General features: G+C 41.1%; 1 protein-coding gene across 16 annotated transcripts in view; it reads left to right on the forward strand.

Annotated features, from left to right (window-relative positions):
* ST3GAL6 (ST3 beta-galactoside alpha-2,3-sialyltransferase 6) overlaps positions 1–25,088 on the forward strand; it is a 68,271-nt gene extending 43,183 nt beyond the window's left edge. For 10 of the 16 annotated variants that reach the window (XM_032447681.1, XM_015876620.2, XM_032447682.1 and 7 more), the window contains 10 exons: positions 5,217–5,316; positions 6,111–6,179; positions 7,514–7,591; positions 10,333–10,436; positions 11,184–11,247; positions 18,280–18,375; positions 19,950–20,136; positions 20,426–20,563; positions 22,474–22,626; positions 24,236–25,088. In XM_032447681.1, the coding sequence (XP_032303572.1) occupies positions 5,228–5,316; positions 6,111–6,179; positions 7,514–7,591; positions 10,333–10,436; positions 11,184–11,247; positions 18,280–18,375; positions 19,950–20,136; positions 20,426–20,563; positions 22,474–22,626; positions 24,236–24,316 (1,059 nt within the window). In that variant the 5' untranslated portion in view covers positions 5,217–5,227 and the 3' untranslated portion in view covers positions 24,317–25,088. The remainder of the gene's footprint in view (positions 1–5,216; positions 5,317–6,110; positions 6,180–7,513; positions 7,592–10,332; positions 10,437–11,183; positions 11,248–18,279; positions 18,376–19,949; positions 20,137–20,425; positions 20,564–22,473; positions 22,627–24,235) is intronic. The other 6 variants (XM_032447700.1, XM_015876678.2, XM_015876610.2 and 3 more) reach the window with 3 other exon arrangements.
* Positions 25,089–25,413: the final 325 nt, after the last annotated feature.

Genomic DNA, 25,413 nt, shown 5'->3' on the forward strand with positions numbered 1-25,413 from the left:
TGGCAGTGAATTCAACATAGTTAGACCCCAAAGTGATACGTCTGTGAACCAACATGCATCACTAATTGCTGTGGTACCTCTGAGCACAGGATCACAGCAGCCTGAGAGGGTCTAAAAAGCCCCCACACTTGTAATAACTTACCTCAGTCTTATACTTGTGTCGTCTTCTTCTCCAAGAAACCATCCAAAGAGTGAACGCAACCTTTTTTGTTCTCTGTCCTGTTCCTTTTTGTTGTTTCTGTTCCTATGGCTGCTGCAGGGCATCTAAGAATGCTGCTAAGTGCCCAGGCGGATGGAAGAGGAGTAGACAAGAGCTGATGTCACTGAAAAGATTGTGGAGAAACAGGAGGGAGGAGCAAGAGCCTGGGCCTTAGTGATAAGTCCAAGAGTGAATCGGGTCATGCGTGCCTTTGGAGCATTTTGCTGAATTTTTCCTGTTGATAACATAACTTATGGCTTGTGTCTCTTGCATGTGAGACAAAGAGAGGCTGTAAAATCATGAGTTACAGGTCTTGTCTGGAATGAACAAGGGTTTGTGTTTGGCTGAATCATGCCACCATGCCTGCTTTCTTGTATTTGAAGGTGCTAGTGGGGATTAATTGAGTGAGAGAGGCTGGAGATGATGGTTTGGACAGGGTGTGGGTCCTGTGTTGTCTTCTGTGTCCGTGAACTATGCCCTTCCCTGGACCTACCTGGAAGGAAGGACTGACTGCCTGAGACTTCTGGAAGGAAGCCAACCTCTCTCTCTTCCACCAGCTGTCCCACATAAGTCAATGAAGATTGCTGGGTGAGAATACAATAGATGTTTTGACTGGACCTGAATTCCTTATCAACACATTTTAGCTGAAGGATGTGCTTGCTTGGGAAATGTGGCTGGCATGTAAGTAGGACTGGAGAATCACGTAAGAGCAAAAATGATGCAGAAATCTTGAAGATTTTGAAGAGAAGCAAACTGAAATGGCACTTAACTATGAAAGATACAGCTGAAGTTGCTGTTCCCTGTTGTTTGATCCAGCTGGCAGGCATGCTTTGGTGAGGAACAAAACTACTTATGTCTGCAGTTAAATGACAAAAATGAAATCAAATGATGAACTTGCTGCTGTCCCTTATAGTACAGAGTAGGGCCCACCATTCGTGGGATAATGAAAGAGCAGGGAGGCAAGCACTTAAGCCAATCTATGAGCTCTCGCATGCTGTCCTTAAGCACTATGCAACCATAAAGAAGGTCCAAGGTGGGTACAGCTCCAGTCTGCACCTCTCCCAGGTAAAGTCAGCAGAGGCTGTGTTTCAGCCTGTAGTAGCTGGTAAAAAGCAAAGGTTGACTAAATTTACTGAACTGCTGAATCTATGAAATGTTACTACTTCTGTGCTACTGAATCTACCGGACACCACTGCCCGAGTCCTTAGAGAAGAAACCATCTTGCTACTTCTTTCCAGATCTTCTGCTGTTGTTGGAAAATGTAAAGCTTTACAGGAAGCTTCAGAATCCCTCCTTTCTGTGGGAGATCACCATCTCTTCCCAAAGTAATTGGGATGCTGTGGAAGAAGATACTGAGGTGTCTGAGTTAGTCTAGTACCTTTAAGACTACTGCAGTGCTATTTTATTTTCTGTTAAGGCATTTCATGGGAAATAAGGGAAATAATAAACAATGCTGCAGATGCTAAGGGCAAGCACTGGAAGAGTAAATGGTGAATAGTGTATAGATGTAGCTGCAGAAATACATAGATGTGTCATAGTATGCCCACGTTTTGGCAGCTTAACTTGAGAGAAATGATCATGTGAGAACGGTGGCTTGTTTATCGTTCTGCTGTGGGGCTGTTTCATCACCTGTAAGTGCTGACAAAAAAGGTAACAGTACTGCAGGGCTGGCAATCACAAGTACTTCTTTCTTTTTCTTGTTTCCCCCACGGTCACTTTAAATTGCGAGATCCACTCAATGTACGTTTTGAAGCTTGCTGCCCTTCCTCCCCCACAGCTACAAGGGTAGGAATGTGAGGCCTGAGTGAACTGAGATTTTCATGCTGTCAGTTAATTGCAGCAGCATAAAGTTAAACTGTCACAAGACTGGGTATGGAGCAAAGACTGTTTTAAGATGAATAGTACTTAATTCAGTAGCAACCATTTTTTTAGTTAAATATTTGTTAATGGTTTACTTTACTAATCCCCTAGGGCCCTTGGTAAAATAACTGGGATGGATGGCAAAGCTTCCAGCATTTTATATTGCTAACAGTTTAGTATTAAGCATGAGAACAAAAAGAAGGCTTTATAGGGGTTATGAAGGAAGGTGATTATAATGTGATCCTGTGGTTGTCTGATCAATGAGATGTAGCTGCCTGCATGACTGTCCTTACCCTACAGTCCAACAGTATGGTACCTACATCAACTGTACATGCGACTATACGTAAGATTATGAAATACTGGCTCCGGTCAGACAGTGCTTACTGAAGTAGCAGATTAAATACTAGTGTAAATAAGGTTGCACTTCTGGCAAGGATGTTGGTTCCCTGCCTGTGCCAAGTGGAAGAAAAGGATTTGTCCTTCTTGCTTTACTTAACCGTGGTCAACCTTGACCTAAGGGCACCATGTACTCTGTCAATTATATAGATGTACTTAAATCTAGATGTCTAGTTTTGTAATAAGTAAGCTGGAACAAGACTGCATTTTACAACCAAAGCATATCTTTCCAGTTCCCTATTTTCTTGCATCTCTCAGTATGGGAATTTTCTAGTGCAATATTGTGTGTCATATAAGTTTATTTTTCCTTGACTAACTTTCTCTAACAGTCATCTATTTTAAAAAGGGGAAGGGAAAACACTGTCACTATTTAAAAATAAACTCATAATTTCTTCAGCAAATAAGGCAATGTTTCTATTTACTAAACCAGTTTAAGAAAGTCTTCACTTAAAAAAGGGTTTCCTTGATTACAGAGCTGTCTCCTCAGAGCCCTGAGTGAAGCCAGGCATGGGGGGATGGGATGGTGAGGAGGCACTTATGTAATTAAAGACCATTCTGTGTTCCTAAGAGCTGAGTTAGAAACACCCTTAATGATGCTATGTTTGTGTGCATGTGCCAGAATGAATGTCCTACATAAGACGCTGAAAGTTGTTACAGATTCCTTATGATCTTGTTTGAAGAACTGTGATGACTTCTTATTTTCACTAATGCTTTGCAGACTCTATCAATATCTTTGTAAATACTTTGCAGGAGAATTTGTTTTTCCTTCTGCAAATAATACTGATGTGAACAATATTTTTGATGCTGAGTGGTCCTTTACTGGGAAGCTTTGCCTTGTCTTTGTTACATGCAACTTCATCTCACCTGTCAGCAAGGTTCTCTGTTAATGGAGCTTTATCAGTTTGCACTGAAGTAGGTGAAATCGGAGATACAATCAGTTGAACTGATTGAATTAGGGGGTAAAATGCAAACTGTTGATTTCTACCTTAGTGGTATATTTTAGCAATTATTTGCAGAGTAGGAATACACAAGGATACCAACAATTATATGGAAAAATACCCACCAAACAATATAGCAGAACAGTATGTTTTCCAAGTAAATGAGCTATTTGGTGCAGCTAATGAGACTTGACTAAAAAGGTTGAAATGATAATAGCTGCCTCCTATGGTATTCCATCCAGAAGAGAGCAGGAGAGCCCTAGGGAGTATACTTGAGTTTGATACATTATAGCTTGCTCACTGTATGACTTTGTTACTGGAGGATGCTGTCATAAAACCTTGTCCCTGACCCTACAATTCAATCTCTGCAAAGGATATAGAAATAAAAAGAAATAATAAGGGAGTTGTTGGCTTTCTGCACTCACTGCGACAAATGGGTCACTGATAGGTGTTTCTTCAGGGTGGAATCTGTGAGTGGCAGTAGTTTGCTTTTTAACTATTAAATGTATTGCTATAAATCGCTTTGATTGTTTATACCTCGGGTTTTGTTGTCTTCATGCTCTTAAGTGCAAGCTTAAAATAGCAGCAGCTCTAAATATTCTATGAAGGAATACGGAATTAAAAAATATTAATAATAAAAAAATTGCCTCTGAAAACCACATGAGAAAGCCAAAGGGTTTGTTTTTGGATAACACAGCAGTATGGTTGTTTGGATATGGCTTGCTGCTGTTGGAGAGCTGTTTGTTACCTCTGCTTTAAAATAATATAAGTGGACAAGTAGGTGTTTACACATTGTGTGCTCTGAACCTGCTTTCCCTTACTGTGACAGGGGGAGAGGTCAAAATAATAGAAGGATGTAGCTCTCAAGTAAATTTCCACAGTAATTTGTGGCCAGATTGTCTATTTTGGACTTTCAAGAGGGTTAAGCTACAACGATTCATTCATAGCTCCTGAAAGGGCAGCTCAGTCTGTTAAGATGTGAGCAATGCAGAACTTTTCCCCTGCGTGTCTGTAGGAGCACAAGCTTCTGGTATTTCTCTGGTTTTGTTTTGCTAATCTGTGCAATGAGGTGAAAACTTGACTTGAAAAGCAAACACTTTCTCTGCTGTTGCTCCCAAACTTACCAGTTCCTAAGTGCTTTATGCTGATTGGGTCCTAACTTCTCTCCTTTGCTTGTACTATGCATAAATGTTGCATTCTTCTTTCATGAAGCAGTGAAGCCTGGCCTGTGTCAGGAGCTGGAGAATGAGCAGGCAGCTTTGTTGCAGCTTTAAATGACCAAAACCGGATGTTAAGAATATTCAGTAGTCCTTGAGAAGCCAGCAGCAATTTGTGGCAGATTTATCGGCGTCAGCCTATCTGTATCCTGCAGAGTGTGCGTGCTGGTTTGGCTGTGTAATTATGAAAAAGACAGTGGGTGGGGTAAGCAGGAAGAATAAAAAAGGTACCTGCAAAGACTATCTTTCTGTCCCATGAGGCTGATTCTTTTGGGATGCCAGTGGGCAAAGTGGAGCTCCATCTCTGACACACCTCTGGAAGAGCCTGTCTTTCTACACAGTCTTCACAGAGAACCTAAAGCGAGCCTTCCTCAGTATTTGTGTCACTGTGCAGACTAAGTGTGTGTCTTAGATGCAGAGCAGCATTCAACTAATGTCACTGGGACTCAGTTTGAAAAATCAAATTGAAGTGGTCCCCTGTGAAATTTGTGGTGATGGAGCACGGCTGTAATAATAGTGGTTTCCTTCCATAGTTGCAAGATGTTTCATGAAAGTTCATTTTGATATTTTAACTTGGATTTAAATATGTTTTCTTTCTTATTTCAGGTCTATCAGTCATGAAACGAATTCTTCTGTTTTTCATCCTGGCTGCTGCTGTTATGTATGGTATACTGCATGGAAATCTGTGGAGAAATAACTTCTACTGGTATGGTGACACTTTGTTCACTTGTAGTGCAAATACCGTCATGGCTGTATGAGATACATGGCTGTTAGTTGCTGTGTTACTGAACAGTTGTCTGTGAATAATAGATAGAAAGTATGATTACTGTGGGCGTTACGTGTTTTTCTGTTTTTTTTCTGTTACGTGTACTTTGTTTTTGGTTTTGCTTTCTTGTGGGTGCAATGAAGGAATGGATGTGATTGTTCTGTCCTGTCACCCTCTCCCTCATGTTATTTTTAAGCCTAGCAAACAATGTGAATCTAGAGTTAAAGTCCTCAAAGATAGGAAGCCACTCTGAGTTCCATGAAAATAGGTGCTCCTGTGATGAGAAAGGTCTTATCTGTGTGCCATGTGTCTGCATTGTGTCCGCTCCTGCCTTGTATGTTTAGTGTTAGCTTGCTACCTTAAATAAATGAGGGAGTGAACTGCCCCACACACGAGAATGAATGCCTACATGTGGAGTGAGCACCTTCTTGCAAAACTGAAGCTTACCAGGTCACATGGGCAAAATTCTGGAAGGCGAGCCCTTGCTGTCTCCAGGGGGCAGAGGACAGGTGGCCTGGGACCTACACAGAAGTTGTTTCCATTGGAGTTTGCACTGGTGTAACCAGGGCTGACAGTTGTGTTTGTGTTATGAAGACTATCGTGGTGGCTTTTAACAGTAGTGTTTGGCTTACTTGTGTTTGTCTCTCTTAGAGCATACAGTTGATACGAATGGCTCTCTGTTGTGGTTTCTGTATATAGCAAACCTCAGTGTTGCACCATTTCCCCTTTTGCAGGATTAGCTTTTATGGACAGACTTCTTCTGTGAGGGGTCCTTCTTCCAGTGAGGCTAGTGGAGTTACCCAGTAAGTTCAGCAGCTGAGTGTTTTTTGTGCATGGTCTTGTTTTTGTTTTTATGTTGTTGCTGTCTTTCCTTTTGGTTTTTGGGCAGGTGGGAGGGAGTGAGTCTAAATTCCATAGCATCAGTTCAACTGGTCTTTGTATATTTGTGCCTGTGGAGCGTTATGAATGTAATTGTAGCATGTCTGGAAGAAAGGATCCTAGAATCGTTTTGAGTAGGGAGGCACCTTTAATGGTCAACTAGTCCAACTCTTCTGCAATGACCAGGAACTTCTACAGGTAGATCACGTTGCTCAAAGGAATTTGCTCATATTTCCAGTGTTTGTTTAATATTTATTGCCACTTAACTGTGGCTGTCTGTGGAAAGCAGAGAATTGTTGAAAGGATGTTTGTTTACAGCTCCAAACTTACACAATTCAAAGTCAAATATGAGTTAAAATTACAGCTGTGAGGGCAACGTATGTGTTTAATTTTAGGAAATCAGAGGTGTAGTTCATTTGTGTGATATGGAGTTGCTTGTATAAGCAAATCCCGTGCTGGTAAATTCCTGCAACTAGGTTTATGAGACTAATGAGAGCCTGAGCTAAAATTTGGAAGAAGGGCTCCGTTAGCTCTGAAGTTATCTTGCAAAATGCTGTCTGTGAGGTTGGTGCTGGAAAGCAATGAGCTGACCAGCTGATCCATTTCACAGGATACTTTCTCAGTGTCAGTATTCACATAGCAACCTGAGGTTACTGAAAGCAATTAACCTTAATGGTCTGTATGACTTGTGGCTCTAATGTGGTATTTTCATCCTTCTTTTCCTAATGCAACCCAGATGCAGGCTTTGCTCTCACTGAACTTTACCCTCTCTTCTGGGCTTCATATTCTTCTTAAACAAGCTAAAGCACTGAGCTGGGAATGTCTAGAAATATAAGTCTTGGCTTTCTAGTCTCATTATGAGGGAATGAATTATCTTCGTTTAATTTAGTTTTCCTTGAAGCACCCTATGTGGTTCCTCTCTCCTCTCTGAGGAGTGTTGATACAATCTTGTAGGCTGCAGGGATGATTCAGCTGAGGTGTGCTGCTGCTCCTCTCCAGGTAGGTCTGAGATCTAACCTCTGCTTATGGCTACTTTAGGTGCTGCCTAGCAAGGGAGGCTGTGGGCCCTTGGAGCACCACCACTGTCCAATAAAAGCATCAGGAGGACCCATCTTTGTGGTACCAGCAAAGGCCAAGTTTTCCCATCTGCACAGTGCTAACTCAGTAATCAGCTTGTTAGTTCTGGTTGTCCGAGTTTCCCTACCTTGTTGCCACTACCTATTACTCTTCTTATTTCTCTGAAATTCTTCTCTTGTAGGCTGCCACCTACAGCTGTGGAGAGAAGGAATGCACTAGAAACTTGCCTTCTGAAACCAGCGTTTGAATCTTTACTGGAGTGAGTACTCTGTGAGAAAAGGAGTAGAGAGATGGAAAGGTCATACTGACTTAGGTAGAGATGTTTGTTATTTATGTGTTCTGGACTATTTCACATTTTGATTTTTGTAAGTACGTCTTCTGAGTTTGTATTTGTTTTTGTTTTTTTCTGGCTATAGCAACACAAATGCTTTAGATTGTCATTATTCAACATCAGAGAGGATACAGCACAAATAACTCAATTTGCTCTTGTATATATTGCATAAATAAATATCAATTCATGTATTGTAGTTAGTAACGGTGGAACTACTTTCTTGATCAAAAGATGAGCCCTTATTTTTTCCACCCCGCTCATGCTTTTCTCACTGAAGAAACCTTTGCATCCTAGGATAAAGCTCAGTTACTTTGCTGTGAAGAGCCTTGAATTAAGATAAAGATTTTTTTGGCAGCTAAGCACTTCTTTAGCAATCAGGAGCCAAAGAAGTTTTGGAACTCTCTTTTTATTTTTCTTTCCCCCAAAGAGAAGAGAATGAAATGTGCAACAAATTTATTCAGTCTTTAATGAAATAGGATTGTTTTCCCCCCCCAAACAAAAAAAAAAGAGAAACAAAACCCAAAACATAGGAGATGTCTGATCACAGAAGTGCATCCAAGATGTCTGTGAGGAAATACCGGTAGTTTATGTTATTGGAAGTGCGTCTTAAAGATCAAAGAAGTGCTGCAGGAGCAGAAGCAGACAAGGCTTATTGTTGGCTTTGACTTTGTGTTTTATCTGAGCAAGCATTGAGTGTGGCCTGAGAAAAGCTTGGGAAGATGCTTAGATCAAGTCCTGGCCAAAGGACTCTTAAAAGATGCAATTATTACTTTTTTTTCTTTTTTCTTTTAGGACTTTAAAAGTACTAATAGCACTGAATCAAAGAACATTCAAAGATCTTGAGCTTTTTCCTCCTCGAGGCTTGCTTTCCCTTAGTCTGTGGGTCTCGATTAGTTGCTTTGCTCAGAGAGACTGTCCAAAGTTCCTTGACTACTGCGTTCCTTGATGACGGGTACACAACAGAGTAGATCAGCTCCTGATCAAAGAAGCAGGGAAGAACCTGGAAATGCACACTCCTCCTCTTCTGGAGGGAGGTTCAGAGCATGAACTGAATATCTTGGATATTTCCATAGCTCCTTTGCAGGAATAGCTTCTGTGAGCTGAAGATCTGGTCTGTGCACTTTGTATTAGCCTGAGGGTGTTCAAGGGGTGTCTAACCTGGACAAATTATTTATTGAAAACCAGAACCAGTGCTTGAAGAACTAGAATTAAGAATCCCTTTGCTGTAGGTAAATTATTTATTATGGCTAAGCTTAACAGCTGCTTTTGAACAGCAAGACAAGTTACCAATTTAGGATGGCCATTTAGTGCATAATGTCTCAAAGCTAGTTGATCTGCTTGGTTAACCTGTAGCACAGTTTTTGGTATGTAGAGTAGTTTTCGTTGTTTTTATTATCGCATACTTTCTGACTATGTGGAACTTAAAGAATGAAGCACTTGATTTGTGAGACTGTTAGAGGGAGGCATGTGTATACGGCTATTAATACTCTTAATGGAGCAGCAAGTCATATGCTGGCTGTGGCAGCACTCTGTTTTTCTCCCTGTAGCTGCATACTTGTGTTTACATTTTAATACGTTTTTTAAGACCTCATATGCAGGATCATTGAAAAGTCAGCCAGTTTGATGAGCTCAAGTTGACTTAACTTTGAGGTGAATCTGAGGGCATGGTAGCATGTGGCAAGATTTGGATTGATTCATTCATTTGGTTTGGTATTTAGCAGATAGAATAATAGAGTCCCTTCCCTGCTGTAAAATAACCCTCAGCTGTGGCTATTGCCTTTTGAAGAAGTGACCTGTTCTTGTTCTTGCATACATCTTGATGCCTTCCTGTTCCAGTCTGCAGGATGTGTTTTTTGAGGGATATCTTGTGATTCCCATGTACTGTGCTTCCCGTTGCAGAGCAGTTGTGGCACAGATGGAATGGTCTCTGTTCAGACAGTGCTATGTCACAAGGTGCACTTCAGGAATGTACCTTCTGTGGGTGGGACCCTCCTAGTGTTAGTCCAAACCAAAATGGAAACTACTTACCTTTTTGCTGTGTGGATCTACTCCTCTTGCCCCCAACTACTTAATAATGTCAATGCAGCCATAACGTGACCTTTATTTGAAATGGGTGCGCTTCCCCTGAAGAAACCAGCTTAGTTGAGATAGTATTTTCAAGTTAATTATGGGGACTGCTCTAAAAGTGATGCCTCCTATTTTGTTATTATGTTGGCCCACGCTGTAAGAGGCAGATGTTGGTGAGATGGTATTTCTGTAGTATATAATAATAACTTTCATGTTTTTCTTGCTGTCTCTATTGCTTTTTTTCCTCAGCATGATTATTTACTTTTTATACCAGCAGTAACTCATTGTCTTAATGGGTTACAGTTTCTATCAAATATTCTGTTTCACAGTGTGAGCTCTTTCACTGCACAGAATTTTAATGAATTTATGTAACTTATACTAGCAGAGAGAGCCTTTTATCTCACTCCCTACAGAATTTTTCATCATAATACCTTCTCCTTTCCTGTCACTTGTTTTCTTTCCTGGTAACCATGAGTTTTTGTTTAAAACTTGACAATACTTACCTATTTCAAGTAGGGTAAGAAAGTATATTTAAAAGCAACTGCAGGATTATTCAAATACACCATGTGGCTTTTTGAAACATGTTTTTTTCTCTTCACTAGTGTTGACAAAATATACCCGTTCCTGTGTGCCAGTGATTTTATCAGAGTGGCAGAGTTCCATGGAAGTGATAAGTTCGAGCTACCTTATGGAATAAAGAGAGCAGGTTTGTGTTCCCTGTGTAGTTGTATTTATTTATTTATTTTTTTAATGGAAACGCCTATGTGTCACATAAGGCCATCTCAGTCTGCAGGCCTGGTGTTTCCTTCTCAGTGATGTTAGTGATTTTGGGGCACCTACATCATCTAATGGTTTTGCTTCATTTCTCTGACCTCACACCTTCTGTCTCTTAACAAAGGAAGTGCTGCAGGGAAGAGAGTTCTCCCTCTTGTCAGAGAAGCTTCAAAAAGGTGGGAGTGAGGGAGGGTGGAGTTTATTCAACTTCCTTTCCTTGGTAGGTGGGCTGGAATGCTGATGATAATTAGCTGGTGTTTTGTTAGGGACTTCTGCCCATATTTCTTAGTGAGTACAGACTGGTTTGATGTCTTCTCCCAAAATGTGTACTACAGTTCCTGTCCTTAGCTGAGCGGTCGAGGCTGCATCTGTTTCAGCTGAAGATGGGAAGAATAAAAAAAATCATGAAATCCCTTCCAATGCTTGCTTACTTGTAACCAGAGTTGTTTTGGGTGCAAATCCTATGCCATTTTCCAGCAGTGGAGTGTGGAGTCAGGAAAAGCTTCTAAGTGAGCAGCTCTGATAAATGTGAATTTTTGAAGTGGTTTTATTTTTGAGTTCTTTTGAATAATGCATAAAAACTATTGTGTCTGAAAAGACTTATAGTCATGTTGACATACTTTTTTACTGCAAAGCACTGAATATTTTAATTCAAATCTTCTCTGTGTTTGCTTTCTAGAACAATTTTTTCGTTTAGCCCTTTCAAAGCTGCAACATTGTGGACTGTTCAACAAAGGCGACAGGTGAGATGTTCTTTTTCTACTGGTTCTGTTCCTTACATTTTCAATATTTGGTATTTGTCTGAAAAGTGTCAGTGACGTTATCCTGAATTTGCTTAAGTTAGGTACGATGTGAATCTAACCTACAGTGTCTGAGTAGTACATAAATGATTCCAAGGTTTAAATAAGTTCAATTTTAAACAGTTATAGTATCAACATAAAGAAATATTTTTTTTCCGATGAGGGAGCTTGAAATTCTGGATCTTTTTTTCCTAAGTGCTTTAGGATCTTGCTATCTGAACCCAGTTCCAGCTTTCTCTAGTCTTTCTATACTCAAAAAAGTGAAACTTAAACCCTTATAAATTGCATATAATCTCTTTTGAAGTCATCACTGGTGAAAGTGGATTACTTCTACCATCTTTGTATAACTTAAATATTTTCAGAAGACTGGAGATTGACCATTTCTAAACAAGAAATCTTACCCAAATTCCCATCTGCTGTCCTGGTGCAAACACTTACTCATATGTATGTTCAGCTTCCTTTTCCCATAAATGACTTCATTGTATTCCCGAAGGAGACTTTATGCAGCCAGGAAAGATCTTTCCTGGCAGTTTGGGAGCCTGGCACAGAGTGGAGTGTGCCCTTGATAACTCATGTTCTGTTTGTTAGTTTGTCTTGTTTGAATCTTGGATAGAAGCCACTTCTCCTAGGTTTCTTTTGTTTGGTTCTTTTTTGAAGGTTGTCTTTTCTGTGTATGTGTGTGTTTTCTTGTGTTGGTTTGGTTTTTCTTTTTTTCTTTTCTTTTCTTTTCTTTCCTTTTTTTTTTTTTTTTTTTTTTTTTTTGAAGTAGGGTGATAGGGTTGGCAAGTTGACTAAAATCATATATTTACCAAGTGACGCAAATGATTTTTAAGACTTACAGTCAAGCAAAGCATAGAATGACTTGAGCTGGAAAGAGCCTGGAAGATTATCTAGTTCCAGCCCCTCCCTGCTGTGGACAGAGTTGCTAACCACTACATTGGGCTGACCAGCAACCCATACAACTTGACCTTGAACACTTTCAGGGATGGGGCAGCTTCTTCTTTGAAAGAGTGGTCAGGCAGTGGAATGGGCTGCCCAGGGAGGTGGTGGAGTCACTGACCATGGAGGTGTTCGAGGAACATTTGGACGTTGTGTTGAGGAACATGGTTTAGTGAGAACTATTAATGATGGGTGGATGGTTGGACTGGATGGTCTTGTAGGTCTTTTCTTCCAACCTTGGTGAGTCTGTGGTTCTGTGATCAGTAAAACCACAGTTTCATACAAAAGGATTTTTTTTTCTGATCAGTGCAGTTTTTTAATCTTAGTTCAAAATCTTACTTTAAAGGTCTAGTTTTGCAAAGCTGTTTGGAATTAAGAGTATCATTGTCTTCAGTAGAGAAGCCTGCTGGGGAAGGTTTTTCCATGCTAACAGTATATCCTCAGAACACCTTCCAAACACGTGCTCCACCCATTTTTTTCGCAAGTATTCAGTGAGCACTTTTCAAGTTTATCAGCAATAAATTCTTAGGAATACACTTACACAATACTGAGTCAACAAGATGTGACCTCTGCATCCTCCTTTTACCAAAAACAACCTCAAAGGAAATGATTTGCATTCCTCAATAGGCTGCTGTGGGTGTATGCTAAAGCAGCTGAGGTCAAGATATTTTTTGTTGTCATTGGTTTTTTTTGTTTTTTATTTTCTTTCCAGAAAAACAGGAATGCTGAGGATGGAGTTTTTATTTTCACTTTAAAGGCTCCATTCACACTGAACAGTAGTTTTCTCCTATGGGGCTAGGAAAATGTTTCTTCACCACATAAACAAAATATGCAAATTCATGCCTGACCTTTATGTTAAGAGGCTCTTGTATGCAGTGTGAATAAAGGGGCTCGAGTGTTTGTTTTAGGAATTACATTTTGGTGTTAGAGATCAGTTACTGTGCCATTTGTATCAGAATCCATGTGTACACTTACATGTAATCCCTTAGTCACCCAAGACGTTGCTATAGCTGAGATTTTAATCCTTTTCTTTTTCTTAAGTATTAGTGCTTGTGGAGAAAAGATGAACATTATTATTATTTTTAATGAAAATACAAAAAACTTTAAGAAATGAGATGGTTAAAATATCTGGAAGTAACAAATTGCTGAAAATCAGTAGTTCACTTCTGTAATCTGCAATAAGCAGAAGTCAGTTTAAGTCAAGTATCTTTGAATGTAGTCCAGGCTTGCTACATACTTTTAACATCTATTTTGTAACAGGTTTTTTATACAGTTATGTTCTGTTTTCATTGGTCTTAACATTTACACATATGCATCAAGTGTATCTGGTCTCTAAAATAAACAATTTCATCACCTGTTTATCAGTGGACTCTGTTACTGCAGATGTAGGCCTATCGTTGCAACTGGAGGCACTCAAACACTTAGGGGAGGCAGCTAAAAGGAGAAGCTAATTCAGAAATAGTCTGTTCTTGCCCAACTTCCTGTTTGAGTTGGCTGCCTTTAACTTCCTGGGCACTGAGATTTTTCTAATTTGGGTTTGTCTCTGACTCCACAACAATGTGTACAAGTTGTGAGTATTTCACCTGCTTTTTGACTGTGATATCAGTTTCAGAAATTCACATTACCAATGCTAGATGCATGATCAGTTATTTGAAGGCAGCCAATAACATTTTTTACAGTATTTATGTTACTGAGGGTGCTGAGGTCTGAAAGCTTTATCAAATGCCACATTTCAGTCTGTTTCTCTGTCTGTGTAGTATTTTAGTTATTAAAAAGCCACTAGCAAGATGTGGTCTGCATCTCTCAGCAAGAAGAGGCAAATGGATTTGACCTGAGAGCACTTGCCCAACTCTGAAGTCCCGTTTTTATTTTACCTCTTTGCTCTGAATGCTAGGCTGCATCACAACTGCACAGTGCAGAGTGAACAAACTGAAGAGCTGCTTGCGTTTACACCAGAGTGAAAGGCATTATTTCAACAGGTGTCATCTGAAATCTGGGAAGCCTACATTGTAGGTAGGATGGATATAGCAAAGAAGCTTCTTAAATTGTTACTTTGGTCTAAAGTAGGAAGGTACTTAGCCTAAGGAATAATTTAAAATTCAGCTACAGAGGACAGAACAAGAAGTGCAGCTTCAAGTAACTTCTTGTCTGTTTGCCATGGTCAGAAGGAAAGGAGTCACCTATTTGGGTTTGCAACCTGTGAGGTTTGTACATCACAGTTACCCAGCTGCAGCCCAGATGATTGAAATGCAGTGTTTTTGAGACATTCTGTAAATGACAGAAAAGCAAGATGTGTTTTTTTCATCTTTCCCTCATTTCACCTTAATCACTTAGATTATGGGTTTTGTGTGGTTTTCCTTTTTCCTTCCCATTTGTCTTTGCTGCTGCTTCATTGTGCCCTAGGGTCTTGCATTGCTCGCATTGAGCTCTGTGCTTTAGTTGCAAGTTACAAAGCTATAAGGTAACTTCTGCTCCCTTCCTCCTACTGTAATCATTGCACTAGTTCATCTACGTGCATTGCAAGTATATCCTGAGAAAGCATGCAGATGAAATGTAAGTAGATTGAAAGAAATAATTTGGAAATGAACGAGCTATGAAGCAGTCCTGGAGTAGAGGGAATGACTTTGTGGTGGTAGAGGGAATGGACGTACTGAGGACATGAGGGTGCAAGAGGTTCTGTACCTCTGGTTTCAGAGGTGCCAAGTCATGTGAAATTGTGGCATTAGCTGGAGATCTCTTTCATTTTGTGAGCACTTGGAATCTCCTAAACTGTTTAGGAAACTAGAGAAAAGTAGGACAGCTTTTTCTGGTATCGCTCTGCTCTCAGAGCTGTATTTAGCAGTGCTGGATTTTGTTGGACGTGTGTGTAGTGATTTAGAGATCTTTAACAGTCTGATCAAAGATGAATATAAAATATACATGTAGTATGTGTATATACATATTTAATTAGAGGCAGCTCCCTCTGCAGATGTGGTCCTAGGAGCAGCAAGTGAGAGCCTGCCACCTCAGCATTTCTTTTGAAGTGTGGCTATTTTAACCACAGGCGTTTATTTTCCTTTGACATTTTTAATAAGCTTTAGGTTTGCAGCATTGGTTTTGCATCCAGTTGTTTTTCCTTAGCTTGTATGCAGTACAGCTTAACTGTGTTTACAATTCTGTAAAGAAAAATTGTAGGGAAGTTCACTGTCCATTGAGCGTGGGTCAGCCTGGTCTGGGACCATCTGTTTTCATTGCTGTTTAACAGAATCACACACACAGAATCACAGAATGACCCGGGTTGGAAGGGACCTCAAGGATCATGTAGTTCCAACCCCCCTGCCTAGCAGGGCCACCAAACATACATCTTTACTAGATCAGGTTGCCCAGAGCCCTGTCCAACCTGGTCTTGAACACCTCCAAGGACGGGGCATCCACAACCTCTCTGGGCAGCCTGTCCAGGACCTAACCCTCTTCCTAGTAAAGAACTTTCCCCTAACATCCAACCTAAATCTTCCCTCTTTTTAACTTAAAACATTTCCCCTAGTCCTGCTATTATCAGCCCTTTCAAAGAGTTTACTCCCCTCCTGGGAGTAAGTTCCTTCAGGTATGAAAGCTGCACTGAGGTCACCCCGCAACTTCTCTTCTCCAGGCTGAACAAACCCAACCCCTCAGCCTGTCCTCATAGGGGAGGTGCTCCAGCCCCCTGATCATCTTTGTGGCCCTCCTCTGGACCCTTTCCAAAATCTCCGTGTCTTTTTTGTACTGAGGGCTCCACACCTGGACACAGTACTCCAGATGGGGCCTCACAAGAGCAGAGTAGAGAGGGACAATTACCTCCCTATCCCTGCTGACCACCCCTCTCCTGATGGAGCCCAGGCATTCCCATTTGCTTTCTGGCTGCCAGAGCGCACTGCTGGCTCATGTTAAGTTTCTCATCTATCAGGACCCCTAGGTCTTTCTCTGCTGAGCTGCTCTCAAGGACAACTCCTCCCAGGCTGTACAGGTTGCCTGTGGGCTCTTCCGGCCCAAGTGCAAAACTTGCACTTTGCCGTGTGACCTCATTAGGTTCACCCGAGCCCAGCTTTCCGCCTGTCAAGGTCCCTCTGAATGGCATCCGTTCCCTCCACTGTATCAACTGCCACACTCAGCTTGGTGTCATCAGCAACTTGCTGGGTGCACTCCATTCCCTCATCGATGTAATTAATAAGATGTTAAAGAGCACGGTCCCAAAGACAGACCCTTGAGGGACAACGCCTCGTTACCGGCCTCCACCTGGACATAGGCCATTGACCACACCCCTCTGTCTGCGGCCTTTCAAACCAATTGCTTATCCATCTAGTTGTCCACCCATCAAATCCACTTCCCTCCAATATGGAGATGAGGATGTGACGGGGACCATGTCAAAGGCCTTGCTCAGGTCCAGGTAAATGACAATCGGTCGCCTTCCCTTCATCCACCAACGCCGTCACTCCATCATAGAGGCCACAGATTAGTTAAGCATGACCTTCCCCTGGTGAAGCCATGCTGGCTGTCTAGGATCACATGCTCGTTCTTTCTTATGTGATCAAGCATGTTGTCCAGTAGGATCTGCTCAAATCTTCCAGCCACGGAGGTGAGACTCACCGCCTGTAGTTACCCGGGTCCTCCCTGCTCCCCTTCTTGTAAATGGGATGATTGTGACCCTTCCTCCAATCATCCGGGACCTCACCTGACAGCACGACTTCTCAAATATGATGGAGAGCGGCTCAGCAACCACCTCAGCCAGCTCCTTCAGGACACTGGGATGCACGCCATCTGGCCCCATAGAACTTATACTCATTCAGTCTAAGGAGGCACTCTCGGACTTGCTCTACCCTTACAGTGGGGAAGGATTTACCTCCTTGGTCCCCACAAACAGGTATGGGGGTGCAAGACTTAGGGACGTGAAAAAGACTAGAATCCTGGCCACTTTCCTCAACTGAGAAAATGAGTTGGACTGAGGAGTCTGCATAACGTGCCATGCTGAGCATTTGACACAGGTTACAGTATTCTTTATTGCTTCGTATTGTGATCCCTGGCAGTAGGAAATGGCGCAAGACCTTTTTCTTGCTCAAAGAACCATAGGAATTGATACCTGGTGTTTAGGACTGCAAACGTGCTATAAAGGTTTCCCAAGTGAAACAAGATAAAGCCTGTCAAAAAAAACCTCTTCTTTTGCAAGCAGAGCACACCTTCTGCTAGTATTTGAAATATGCAGTAGAGGGCAAAAGGTACCATTAGAAGGTACAGGACAACTCCTTGGAAAATTTTACTGTTAGACATCAATTTCATTAGTTTAGCATTATAATTTACTTAACTTTTACATATGCTTTCTAGCTGTGAATATGCATTAAATTCAACAGGATGGATGTATCATAAAATCTATATTTTAGCTCAGTGTTTTGTATGCCTACAATAGTGCCTGATTTGAATTTAGTGATATAAAAAGATGTCTTTTTTTCAAGCACATCCCTATTACATGCACTTTAAACAAGTTTAGCACATTTAAACGTGTTTAGATGACACTTCATCAGTGGATGGAACAAATTCAACGTGTGAAGAGCCCATCATGAGTCATTGGGCTAAGGTTTATTTTACCCTTTCAGTTTGGAGGTTTGTAAGGTAAATTGTGAACCTAAATCTTCCCACTGTAGCTTTCCTTGGAGGTCTCTAAAGCTGTGGCAGGAACATCAGCATTTGAGGGAGTTTTCCACGCATGTATCCCAGAGAGAAAAATCTCAAGTGTTGTGGGAGATGGTTTACTCAATGGCACCCACATTGCAGTCTGGTTGTGCGTTCAGTAAGCCACTAGAAAACAGCATGTAAATTCTCTTTTACAGAGGAGCACCTGAAATAATGCAGCAACACTCTGAAATATTTAGTGTGTGAAACAGGACTGAGGCCCCTGTGTGGGAGACAAGGAGTGTCCAAGATACAGCACAGATAAACAAGTCAGCTACATGCTCTTGAGACAAGTATATTCATCACAGTATTGAAACATGAGGTGTTGTGCCTATCAATGTTCTGTTTGTTTCACAGTGTTGCCTGTCGACGGTGTGTTGTGGTCGGTAATGGAGGAGTACTTCGAAATAAGACGTTAGGGGGGAAAATTGACTCATATGATGTGATAATAAGGTAAATGGCATTTATTTTTCATTCTTTTTCTACATGTATAGATTTAAATATATATATATTTTAAGTCAGTAGCTTTGGAGTCCAGCCCTGCCTCTTACCTTCCACACCGTGCCTGTCTTCCCTTTGTGCTGACACATTCATCACTTGGAAGTAATGCTGTGAGGTCCACCTCAAGGCACTCGTCATCTACAGTATATGATATCAATGTTTGTTCCCTTTTCTCAAACATACTGTCTCATACTGGAAGTATACCAGAGGATGCTGGGTCAGAAGAAGAGGTCTCTGGTTCAGGGAAACAAAGGAAGTCTTAGAGAGGAAAGACAAGAAGGGAGGAGGAATTCAAGCACCAAGCGATTTGAAAACAGACTGATGGGCGAATTTATAATAGGAATGGAGATAGTAACTAATCAGTCTCTGTGCCAGCAACTGTCCTGTCAGATGGTGTGTCCTCTTTCAGTAAAACCTCTGAGCTGCCATTTCAGTTTCTGCTTCTCTGTTGTCTCAATCTCATTTTTGTTGCTTTGCTATCAGTAATGCAAGGAAGATCCCCATTAATTATTTTGACCTTATTTTCAAGTATTTGGATTTAAATGTTCAAATCAAAAGCTCCCCTTAGATGCAGCTACTCTTCTTAAAATTGGAATCCATATATGCCAGTGTTATACTCTTTAAAGCAGTTATTTCTAAAACCAAAACTGCTTTGGAATTACAGTACCTATTTGTTTACTGTGAACAAACAAAGAAGTCATGTTTATATTCTATATTTAAAACTTGTTCTGATTAAAACTTTGAAGTGTTCCCTTGTCTACATGCCTTGTTTTGTAAATGTTTGCTCCCAAGCAGCACACCTCCTATTGTGAGCAGTCAGTCATATTGGCAGGAATAGGGTGTAGAGAAATGGTGTCTGAGTGCTCCAAAGAATATGCAGTGCAGCTACCAAACAAAATCTACAAGATGAAGAGTTAAACACAGCCTCTTTGGTGCCTCAGAGCAAAAGATACTTTACCCACCTGCCTGCTGCTTACTATTCTGTTGTGTTACAAAGCAATGGCAGCTGTGCAGGTATTTTTTAAAGAGAGGGGGGGAAAAAAGCTATTAACAAAGATGAATGAGTATCAGGTATACAGTCATAAATGCTACTGCCATGTAGATAGTGAAGCGTATTAAGACATTCTTCAATTGCCTCTCAAATCATCTAATACTTTGAATGGAGTGGTCAGTAATTCTCCAAGCCAGGTATTCTCTTAGATCTTCTTCAGTTGCTGTGTTTGAGACAAAATCAGAAGGTCTTTTGTTCGAGTGACATACGATAAGTAATCGTACAGTTGTACTCTAAACCGCCTTGGCTGAGTTCCCGTATGTTCTTGATCCTGCTGGATTAGCAGGTGAGTGCAGGAGGCACTTGATAACTGATCGTCTGCCATGTAATGTGATAAGTGAATGCCAGAACACTAAAGCCTTGCACACCTGGGCATGCTGCTTCCCTTTCAGACTTCTGTGTGTGCCAACCGCTGCACAGTAAGGAGGCATGTCTGGAGCAGTCATTGCCATTTCTGTGTCTCTGTTCTTTCCAGAATGAATAACGGCCCTGTTATAGGGTATGAAGAGGATGTTGGGAGAAGGACGACTTTTCGCCTTTCCTACCCAGAATCCATCTTCTCGGATCCAATCCACTACGACCCTAACACTACTGTTGTTATTATTGTCTTCAAACCACGTGATTTAAAGTGGCTTTGGGAGATACTGGGCGGTCAGAAAATTGTGAGTTTAATTACTTATGCATTTTTGTGCTCAGCTTGCCATGCACCTCTCCTGTGAAAAGTACTTGGTTTGCTTTTACCCTCAGCCCTCCTGGCTAGGGACCATACTGGATCTGTCAGTCTGTCTGCTTGGTTTCCCTTTCCCTTATATGCCTCTGTCCTTTCTCAAAACCACGTTTAATCTTCACCACAAAGCAATCCTCTTGGAAATATCTTTTTTTTTGCAACAAAAATGAAATCAACTGTTAAAAAGTAGCAGTAAATAACATGCATTTATTTGTCAATTACAGAGTGCTAAAGGCTTTTGGAAGAAACCAGCTCTGAACATGATATATAAATCTAATCAAATCAGGATTCTTGATCCCAGCATCACCAGAAAAACAGCTTATGATTGGCTTCATTTCCCAACAAGATTTCCCAAAAAAGAGGTGAGCTTTCTAGTTGCATGCAACCAAAGAAGTAATTATTTCTTCATTGTAGCACACCATTAGAATATCATTTCAGGATCGTGTTACATTACCTTGGGTTTAGGTGATGCTCAGAGATGAAAAACTGAGTTGAAAAAATAGCTAGTCTGTCAATTCATGCGCTGCTCCCCTATCAGTGTGAGTAAAAGTAGGACTGATGCTGTCAGTGAGCCAAGCAGATGTGCGTGATGTCCCTGAGCTAACACAAAGGTGCAGGCTTCTCTGTCACTTTAAAAAAAGGGCATGCTTTCTACTCCGCTCCTGCTCAAAGCTGGAGCAGAGTATGTCCATGACAGGATGTAGTTCTCCTTTCCACCTCATCCGCATCCACCTTGCTCCATCCTTTGGGGTTTTGGAGCCTATCATCCCAGGCAGCAGCAATGGCTGAGTTCAAGTCCTCAGTTCTCACATTTTACAGAGGCGTGTTGCGTAGCATGTCTGTGTGGTGCTGCCTTTTTCTGTCCTGTGCTTCAGCCCCCTCTGCCTGGGAGAGATGCCATAGACATTTGTTACTTTCCCTGCTGTTGCTGCCATTTTTTTTTTTTTTTCCATTAAGCCAAAATTTTGTTCCTTGGTTGTTCATTTGTGCTTAGTCCAGCAACATTTCTTCTCTATTAGCGACTATGATGGTGTTAACTGAGCCAGGAAAAAACAACTGTAAATCAGATGTGAACAAATGTCATTGTAAGCCAGGATATTGCTGGCTATGCTAGGAACACTGAGGTGGCAGCAGTTTTGCTTAACAGAATCCGCAGAAAATCAGTTTGCTTGATGAAGGCTTCTTTCTTTGCCACGCTCAAGGGTTTCTCTGTGGTTTGGTTGGACAAAAAAGCATGCTTAAAGCATGACAATATATTTTAAAAGCAGTTTTGATTTTCATTAGTATATTCCTCTGAGCTGTGTGCACATAATAACCAGAGGTGAAGAGGGTTAGTTTGCAGCTGGTGATACTCCTGAGATTTCCAACTAGCGGTATTCCTGACATTGTTGGAGTACTGCAGAAGTAATAGTAAGAATCACAGGATCGTTAAGGTTGGAAAAGACCTCCAAGATCATGTAGTCCAACCGTCAGCCCATTCCAGCCATGCCCACTAACCACATCCCTCAGGGCAACGTCTGCAGAGCTCTTGAACACCACCAGGGATGGTGATTCCACCATCTTAGACAGCCAGTGCCTCAGTTATTTTAGCCAAGCCAGCTGTGTCTGCCTCAACATTTTGTCCATTTCTGGGAATTTTTTCCTCTAAAATTTGTCATCTGTGATCTAATGAAAGAGGTCACTTCATTGTACAAACCTTGCCTAATTTAAGTCCTCATCATTTTAGCTATTGCTAGAACAATTGTGTATGTGTTCCTCAGCAATTTCACTGCTCTGAAGAAAATGAAAGGTAGCCAACTTAATGCAGCAATAACATCTGTGTTCTTTAGTTTGGCAGTGTGAAGATTTGAGATGTGTCGTGTTTGTCTGGGTCTCCAGCATCTAGAAACATATGGACGCATCTGAGAATTCAGTCAAAGTTAATGAAGGATATATGTTCTTCAATGTGTTGAGGTCAGACCAGTTTCATGAAAACAGGTTTCTGAGCAGAATGGTGGAGAGACTTTGCTGATTCCTCTACCAAGGGAAAGCCACAGTAGGTGCTCAGCTCTTGTTAGAAACCAGAGAAGCCCATGTGGTGCTGACCTGACAAATGGAATCACTGCAGGTAGCACTTTACTCCTTAGGAGGCAGGAGGGAGTCCAAATACAAAGACAAATGTCCATAGAAGAGCTAAGTTCCCTGATACTGACTGCCTTTTTTTTAATCTTTGCTATTCATGTGAAGCTGACTTGTTTTTTTATGTATGCATGTTGTTTGTGTTTCGTTTTAGAAACCCAAGCATCCAACAACAGGGCTAATTGCCATTACACTAGCATTTCACATTTGTCACGAAGTCCACCTGGCAGGCTTCAAATATGACTTCACTGACAGGAACAGTTCTTTGCACTACTATGGCAACGAAACAATGTCTCAGATGATGCAGGTAACATGCATTTGTTTATGCTGAGGGGCATGCTTAGGGAAATACAGCTGGTGAGTGTGGAAGGCAGTGCAGTTTTTTAAATGGAACTGCAGGTTAGAAAGGCTTCCCACCTTCTCTGCTGCTCATGGGTTTTTATTGCTTAAAGTCTCTTAATCTCTGCTGTTGCTTTTGAAAAATGTGGATAATGATATTTGTGTCCCTCGAGCTGCACTTTACTCTGTAGTGTGTCTGTGTTAATGTGTCCATTTGTGTGTTCTGTTTTCCTTTAATGATGGCTGGACAGCTCTTATTCATTGAGGCATATTTGCTAGCACCATTAGAACATGCGTAGGCACTGTTCACATTTCCATTCTTTTTCTTCAGCAGCTGCTTGCAAAAGTGATCACAGTTATGAGATTCCTTTAATAACAAAATTGAGGGATAAAGGAAGCAGTGAAAGATCTATAAACTTGCAGTTAGGAAGAGAGATGAATTTCAGAAATGAAAAGCAGCTCATAAGAAGGGATTGGAGAAGATGGAAACACTTCCAGGAGGGAGAAACCACAGCCCACCAGGGGAGGAAGCAGCAGGAAGCTGGCAGACGTCAGCAAAGCCTCTTGTTCCTGCAAAGAAGGGCTTTGCTGCAGCTAGTCTCTGTTTTTTGTCTCTGCTCTTGCCTTCAGATCTGCACTCCAAGCATTTTCATCTCAGTCCTTTACCTCAGTGTGAGCAGTTTTCTCTTCCACATGCACACCTGGTGTGGTACATTGGTTCCATATGGGACCTATTTTATCTCATCCTCCCTTTCCTGAAGAGGAAGGATGAGGCAATGTCCATAGGACATCATATCTCTCTGAGGAGTCCTAGGTGCCTTCTGCTCAAAGGTGATTTTCCTTTGATGCTGAACTCACCTTTATTTTGAGGTTTCTCTCTGCAGATGCTTTTAATTAATTTATTTATTCTAAATATTATGCATGTTCAGTCTTTTATGTGACATTTACACAATGTTTGACACGATGTTTGTTTTAATCTATTGGATTTCTTGTCCAAGATTTCCAGTAAGCTAACCTGATGTACCAGGCTCTCTGTGTTCTCTGCTGTCTGCAGTGAATGCCTTGTAGGTTTCCTTGTGTTGTCCCCCATCAACCTCAGCGATCTCATATATATTCAGGATACTGCATGATAGAGCACTGAAAGTGAATTAGTTTTGGCCTGTAGGAAAGCTGACTGGCAGAACATGTTTAAGCTGCAAATGAGCGCTCTTTGAGAACTATGAGCTTTGAGAGCCACTTGTTTTCTGATTGCTTATGTTGCAAATGTGGTTAAGCAGCTGTTGCCTATGAGCACAGAGATGAGGTGGGAGAGCTGGTAAAGGAAGGATATCCATGAGACCATTTCCTTATCAGTTTGGTTTGCATCCTAATAGAAAATATAGTCTAGTTTTGAGCTGTGGGGTCACTCATCAGTTTTCTTGGAAGACTGTACTACAGCCAATACTAAGAAGTCTTCTCCCCATCTCTTAGTGTCTTCCCCCACAGGAAATGAGGAGGAAGGAGCAATGAAGTGATATTTCTGGTAATATACTGAGTTTAAGTTTTTTAATGATGATTATTCCCTCACGTCTCTTTAGAATGAATACCATGACATCAGTGCTGAGCAGAAATTCTTGAAGAAGCTTATAGACAAGAACTTTGTGGTCAATTTGACGTGAAAGCTGGATGGAAAATATGAAGAACAATCACTATTTTCAAGATCTCAAATTTTTTTTATTTTTTGTATGACATTTTTATTTTTTAAGTGCAACGTAACTGTTTACTGTTGAAAAACAGCGTGGAAACCTCATAAGGCAGAAGCTTCTAAGCCGGAGGATGATGGACTATTCCAAGCAGAGCTAACTGAATTTCTGTGAAGCTATTTAATGGGAAAAACACAAAACTTTCAGCTGAAAGTATCAGGGATGTATAAAAATGTGATTCACGTTACTTATTTATCAGCAAGAACTTTTTTTTTTCCAAATGGTTACTTCTCTGGAGTACATTCTTTTCTAACATCCTCCAAAAGGATTACACTGTTAAGAGACTGAGACAACTATTTAAGTAGTGGATGGATGTCAGTGCTTGAATCTTTCTTGTAATACAAAAGTGGCTTTAAAAGCAATGCCTTTAAGTCATTACTGTGTGTTTGGGAGAAGGGGAAACATGCGGAACATACAGACTTCAGTCTGCCCTCCTCCTGAGCAGAGGACATCCATCTTCTGTGAAGAAGCCACAACCTGCACTGGTCATCGACTCTGAACTGCTGTCTGTGCGTGCCAAAGGTGAAGACCCTTTGGTCTGTTTACTGGAGATGCTGGCATTGACAATGCTCGTGTTGTACTGGTTTATGGAAAAAAAACAACAAACAAACATATGACCTGTGCTGTGCTTCCAATAAATTTTACAATTTTTGACTTCTCTTAGAACAGAGGAATTTTGAAGACTGAAGCTTTGTCTTGGTTACTTGTGTCTCTTGCTTCCCCCAAATAACAACAGGAACATGAGCTCAGACAGAGGTGTTCATGCTTGAGTTTAACCCTAAAAGCGCTGGTTTGTTGGATTCCCAGGCCTCCAGGATAGGATCTAATACATCTTTCTGTTCTCCTCCAAGAATGACAATATATTTTTTCCAAATGTAATCCCCTTTTTAGTGTGCCACAAAGCATTTACAACGCTGAAATGCATCAGTATGAACAATGAATGTTCCTGTCTTCAGCAGCAGAATGTGCTAGGGACTATGGAAGATTGCAGAAGCTGAATTATTGTTTGGCTT

Source organism: Coturnix japonica, chromosome 1, assembly GCF_001577835.2.
Source record: "Coturnix japonica isolate 7356 chromosome 1, Coturnix japonica 2.1, whole genome shotgun sequence".
Lineage (NCBI taxonomy): Eukaryota > Metazoa > Chordata > Aves > Galliformes > Phasianidae > Coturnix > Coturnix japonica.